Source organism: Nyctibius grandis, chromosome 27 (genome assembly GCF_013368605.1).
Source record: "Nyctibius grandis isolate bNycGra1 chromosome 27, bNycGra1.pri, whole genome shotgun sequence".
Taxonomy (NCBI): domain Eukaryota; kingdom Metazoa; phylum Chordata; class Aves; order Nyctibiiformes; family Nyctibiidae; genus Nyctibius; species Nyctibius grandis.
Window position 1 is genome coordinate 2,762,820 of NC_090684.1, and position 6,163 is coordinate 2,768,982.

General features: G+C 47.2%; 1 protein-coding gene across 1 annotated transcript; it reads left to right on the top strand.

The window, feature by feature from the left end:
• Positions 1 to 4,738, top strand: PPP1R15B (protein phosphatase 1 regulatory subunit 15B). Its single transcript, XM_068419521.1, has 2 exons — positions 1 to 1,800; positions 4,324 to 4,738. Exons 1-2 carry the CDS (start codon positions 1 to 3, stop codon positions 4,534 to 4,536), a joined length of 2,013 nt encoding a protein of 670 aa, XP_068275622.1. The 3' UTR covers positions 4,537 to 4,738.
• Positions 4,739 to 6,163: the final 1,425 nt, after the last annotated feature.

Genomic DNA, 6,163 nt, shown 5'->3' on the forward strand with positions numbered 1-6,163 from the left:
ATGCGTGTTGGGCGCGCCCCGCCCCTCGCCGCCGCCGCAGGATGGGGGAGACGCCGCGCTCGCCCCCGCGCCGCCATTTTGTGCCGCCGCCCGCAGCAGGATGGAGCCGAGTACCCGAGCGAAGCTACTGCCCGCTGCCCGCCGCGCCCCACGCCCCGCAGCCCCTCCACGGAGCGCCGCTCCGCAGGCCCGACCGCACCGCTGGGAACGCTGAAGAGCCTCCTCTGCCCGCCACCGCCGCTCATGGAGCCGAGCGGTCGGGAACCCGCCGGCTTGGGGCGGGCCCGGCTGGGCTTCGCCGCGGCCTGGCCTAAGCTGGCCGGGCCCAGCGCGGCCCCCGCCGGCGCCTCGCCCCAGGCGAGCCCGCCTTTCTCCTGGCTGCGGCTGATGTCGCAGCTCCTGTCCCCGCTGCCCGCTTTGCTGCAGCGGCTGCTGCCCGGCCCCGTGCTGAGCAGTGCGCTCTGCCCCGCCGCCGGGCAGCCGCCCGCCAAGGGCCCCCAGCCGCCGCCGCTGCTGCTGCTGTCGGAGCCGGCCGCCTCGCTGGATTGGGCCGAGGAGACGCTGCCGTGGCCGGAGGAGCCCCTAGAGAAGGGGCGAGAGGGTGGCACGGAAACGCCGCCGGGGCTCTGGGGAGCCGGGCTGGTGCGGAGCAGCCTGGTGTCCTTCCCCGCACCGCGTGTGGACTTGTACGTGCTGGGCCCGGAGCGGGGCCAGGCCTGCTGCTCCGGCAAGAGCCACCTGCCGCAGCCCCTGCGAGCCGAGGTCCCCGCGGAGGCCTGGCGAGGCTGCCCCGCCCGGGGCGGCTTGCCCGAGGTTGAGTTCCTCCGCAGCAAGCGCTTGGCTTTTCTCCAGCGGTGGCATTTGGCGAGCGGTGGCCTGGCCGTGCCAGACCCGGACCACGGCTATCACAGCCTGGAGGAGGAGCAGCAGCAGCAGCACAAGGGCGTGTGTCGAGAAGAGGTCGGGCGACGGCAGGAGCAGCGGTGCGATCCTGGGGAGGTGAAGCGGAGCGAGGAGCCGAGCGACGCGGGGGGAGAACCTGGAGGGGGTCCCTTGGAGCAGGAGAGGATAAGGGGTTTGGCTGAGAAGGGGGCGCTTGAGGGGGAAGCCTTGACTGAAGAGGATGGCGAGGACTCCGAAATAGAGCAAAACCTTTCAGTTTCAGCCAGACCTGCCTGTGCGAATAAATTAATAGACTATATCATAGGGGGAGTTTCCAGTGAGGAGGAGAGTGCAGATGATGAGGAAGACTGGGATGATGATGACGGGTTTGATAGCGAAGGGCTCGCCTCAGATTCAGACACCAGTAGCCAGGACGGGGAAAGGCTTCATCTCTGGAATTCCTTCTACAGTTTGGATCCGTACAACCCTCAGAACTTCACAGCCACCATTCAGACATCTTCCAGCGATCCGGGAAAGGACATGTCAGATATGGAGGAGGAGGAGGATGATTCTTCGTGGGCAGAGGAGTCTTCAGGCTCTCCTCACCCTAGTTCTGACGAGGAGGACGAGTGGGACTGTAGCAGTGTGGATGAGGCAGAAAATTGGAAACTTTGGAACTCGTTCTGTACCTCAGATGATCCATATAATCCTTTAAATTTCAAGGCGGCCTTTCAAACAGCAGAGAAAAAAGAGACTCCTGGTTTAAAAGCAGCAGAGAGGCCAAGTTCGGCCGCTTCTGAGCATAGTCACTTAACTGTCTGTCGGGTGCAGCTGGAAAAACATAACTGTGGGGTCACTGACTTTGTGCAGCACGGCATTCTTCTTGATGAGAAATGTAGAAGTACCAAGCGGAAAAAGGTATCTGCTTAACTTATGGTTTTGTGTTTTGGGGGTGCTAAAAAAAACAAAACCCAACAAGCCCACATTGCATGAGGTGGTACGTGGGTGGGTGAGGTCACTTGTGCCAGGTTTCCAGCCATGGCAGTAAGCAGGATCATGCCCCCATGAGTTTATGGTCTAATTATTTGACTGAAATGAGTGTGCATCATCCTTTGCACGTGATGGTAGATTTCATAATTCAGTGGCACAGGGCAGATGACTTCTTTAAATTTCTTTATTGGACTTGAAGTTAAATTTTTGTTTTAAGACTTAGTGTTAATTTTGTATTTGTGTTGTAGTTTTCGTTATCAGAGAAACGAATGAGAACTGTGACGTAAGTTTATCTCCTGGAAAGTCCGGGTTTCTGTTGCAAATAACATTGATAAAGTATTTTAGGACCTTTGTGTGCACGTAGTGTAATTGACACTTAAGTCATCGTAAACATTTCAGGACTCGTGACAAGCCTGCTTGAGTTACAAACGTCTTTTGGAGTAGGAAGAACTCTTCTGTTGTGGGTTAAAACATGCTACAGTAAGACACTGAAGTTTCAATAGAGAGTGTGGTAATACTCCCATTTCCATTTGAGAGACTCATAATTCAGCAGTTGTTTTATTAAAAAGATGTGATCTGGAACTGGGCTTTTGAGCACAACCTGGGAGTGTAATGTGTTTATGAGGAGTTAATGCATTAAAAAACTTTTTAATGTATGTGCTGGGATTCGGGTGAATAGTAATAAACAAATTCACCTTCTCCTGAGTTGGATGCTGCCACAGATGTAGAAGATGGCTTTTCAGGTGTAACGTGAGAGTCTTGCCTGATGCTTCAGACATTTGTATGAGTTGTGATACCAAGTCCCAGGGTAATACACGAGTGTAACAAGTCATCAGAATAGGAAAGTTGTATAATGCTTGCTTCAGCATTCTTAGAGTGCAGAGATTTGTTTCCTCCTTTAACTGAGAGCCTGACTCGGAGGCAGCTTCGTACCTGTTTTTGCTAGGGCAGGTGGCATTTAATGCTTCACACAGGATAAACTATTATATTTTAATCTAAATGGAAAATACTTTCTGCAAGAGGTCCTTTGTAACTGGCAGCATCTGTCTGAAATGGTGCAAGGTAGGACTGAGCCCTGCTGTAAGTTCCTTCTGCTGTGTCAGGGATGTAGACTTAACAGTAGTAGTTTTTTGACTAATTTGTTGTTTGACTCTGTGTAATCTATTGATATGGTGAAAGAACGATGATCTAGCCGCAATATTTCGCGTGATGTTACAAAATGCAGTAATTGTGCCCAAGGGTGTCTTAGACTGATGTAAAAAGGTTGTAAGGTAGGAACTCGCAAAGGGATAGGCTGATGTAACAGCTCACGTGTGCTTGAAAGCGAGAGACTTAATTAGGACTGTCTGCAAAACAGATCGCTGAGCAGTGACCGAGGTGTTCCCAGGGAATCTTCAAGTCATTCGTGTTTGTAAAGTCATAAAACCTGGGAACGTTTTGTTTCACTCACGAGTTAGCAATGCATTGACCTTGTGCAAGGACGTGTGGGGTCTGATGCCCCTGCTTTCACCGACGGTCGGAATCAGCCCTAGTCTGGGAGGTGATGGGTGCTGACAGCTAGTTAGTTTGTCCTTCAGCTTTGTGCTTCTTGTATAGCTGAGTGAAAAGTGATACATAATCCAGTAGGAGCCTGAAATAGTCTGGCTTTTGCTCATCGCTTGATAACAGAAAGACTTAAATCCTTAGTATAGTAATAGCCCAAATACTATCAAGTTTAGATCCTGAGCCTATAAGTTTCTTTGTTTTCTTAGAATAGCTTAATAGTTCTTAAAAATAGCGAAGAGTGGAAGTTTTCATATGTATTTTAAAGTGTCATGGCTGTGACATCATTTCCTTGCATGAACTTAAATACCCTGGAATTTGATATGGGCTCCAAATAGACGGGTTTGTTCCGTTCATGTGGTGATGAGTGGTGCTTCCTTACATGTCCCATAGTGTGATTTCTTTTCCTGGTGCTGAAGGACAAGCTGACTCACATGATTACTTACTCTTCAGAACAATGATTCTTCCTTTTTTTTTATTATGTAAGCTCCAGCAATCGGAGTGGTTGACTGGTAGCATATTTCTAGCCTTGTGAGTGTCCTGGCATGTCCTACTGAGTAACCTGCTTGAAGCGTGCCTGTGTGAGGTTATAACCCAGTCCTGGTGTTGGGGTGGAGTTACTCCACAGGGAACATTGTGGGATCTGCCATCAGGCCGCAGTTTAGAAACTCTGTAGTAGTTTGAGCACTGCTTTGGTAGAGGGAGAAGTCAGCAACTGGTTGTTTTTAAAGCTGAGAGGTGAAATATGCTCTGGCCTAGGTGGTGCAGAGACCTACCATGAACTGGTAGCGTATCTGAGGGATTTAATAACTTCTGTTAAAAAAAAAAAATCGTACTTGCAAATAAATATTAAGCTCCATTTGCATGAGTGTTTGGCTAATGCTTTACTAAATGACTTGTCTTTTCCAGGTAACCTTCCTTGACGAAGTTACTGAGTATTACATAAGCAGCGAGGAGGATCGTAAAGGACCCTGGGAAGAGCTTGCACGAGATGGATGCAGGTTCCAGAAACGTATCCAAGAAACAGAAGAAGCCATAGGATACTGCTTCACAACAGAGCATAGACAAAGAGTATTTAACAGACTCCAAGAAACCTACTACAAGAGGGTTGATCTCTTCTAGCACCTTAAAAGATCTGGTAGTTGTGTGACCCGAAGCACTCGTGAACATTTTCAAAACAAGAAGAGGCAGCTGCGTGTGCTAGTTTGACATGGGGAGAGAAGTGGGATTTTAACCCTTCTTCCCCAGTTTGATATTCAGCCAACGAATATGCCTGTGTGTCCCATTTTGATATCCAGACAAAACCTTTTGAGTATCATCGAGGGTAAGGGTGGTATAATCGCATTCCTTTTAAGTAACACTTGAGAAACAGACTGCTTTAGGTTAAATCCATTCCAAAAATGCCTTGTCTGCCGTATGTGGAGAAGTGGTGGCTATTGAGTTGGATTTTTGCACTTTGATAAAGCAAAACCTATTTTGAAGGATATATTTATGGGGTTCAGAACCTAGTTATTGCAGTTTTGATTTAAAGTTTCTAGAGGTATGTGCTACTTTCTTGTGGTTCTCCATTTTCTCTAACTTGTACAAAAGTCTCAACATTTTGTTAGCTAATAATGTTAACTTTACTGTGCAAAGCAGATAGTTTATTCCTTTTAAGATCCCAGTTTTGCATGTAATCTAATGTTTGAGTGTTTATGTAATGCTTTGATGTCTTAATATTTGTCTATCACACTGGGGGATTCAGGGGAACTCTGGTGCACTACAAGCCCTTTGGTTTGTCTTTATTTAAATAATACCTTTACCCAGTACTGTTCCAAAGGGTGTTGGCTGCTTGTGCACCAAACCTGTGTGCTTTCAGGGCAGTGGAAGGCCTCATCCTGATCAATAATTAAAGCTTCAAGGCTGTGGCTGAGCGTTGGAGTTTAGGTCGCCACGCAAAGGGAACTAAGCCCTAGTTCTTTAGTTAGAGTAACTTTGCCATGATTGATTCTGCTTCCTGAAGATGGATTGAAGTGGAGGATTCTTTATATTTCTTGTACCCGATATGCTTGTTTTGGTATTTGTGAGGAGAATTATCTTTGACTTATGGAAATCTACAAATCGCCGTGTTCTGTACCAAAAGCCAGTATTAATACCTCTCTGCGTCTGCACTTTTGTTCATCTGGTACCAAAATAACATTTCACGTTTGGGGTCTGAAAGTCGAGGTCCTTGGTGGAAGGAAAACACTCCTTATTTATGTTCCTAACTTAAAATGTTTCATTGTTGTTTCAGTAAAAAATAAAACAGCAGCACCGTTGGGATACGTGTGTGACCTGAAGGATGGTGTGTGGCTGCTACCCCAGCAGGTATGAGGTCATGCAATGGAATAAATGCCAAACACCAAAGAACTATCTGCCCAAAATTGTGTGAATAAATGATTTGTTACTTGGTTCATTCAACTCACTAGAATTATTTCCCTTTTTTAAGGGAGAAACCTAAAAATACTTCAGATTTGTCATTTCATTAATGACTTCAATTTTTAATTTGAAAGAAAATGACAGATACAGAAGAGCTTCACAGAGCTTTAGTGAGTTTTCTGCTTTATCGTGCCATCTTTTTGGCCATTACTTTTAATTCTGTCTCAAAAATTTGAGAGTTTTTGTGTTTGTACTTTATTCTTATTGCATGAAGTATGTTCTTGGAATTTAAAAATTCCCTTTCTCTGCTACAAGTTAGAAGTGTTACAGTTATGAAATTCAGAGGGATAAC

Coding starts and splice junctions, on each gene's coding strand:
- PPP1R15B (XM_068419521.1), top strand. CDS start 1: ATGCGTGTTGGGCGCGCCCCGCCCCTCGCCGCCGCCGCAGGATGGGGG. Junction 1,801..4,323: donor GAAGTACCAAGCGGAAAAAG/GTATCTGCTTAA, acceptor TGTCTTTTCCAG/GTAACCTTCCTTGACGAAGT.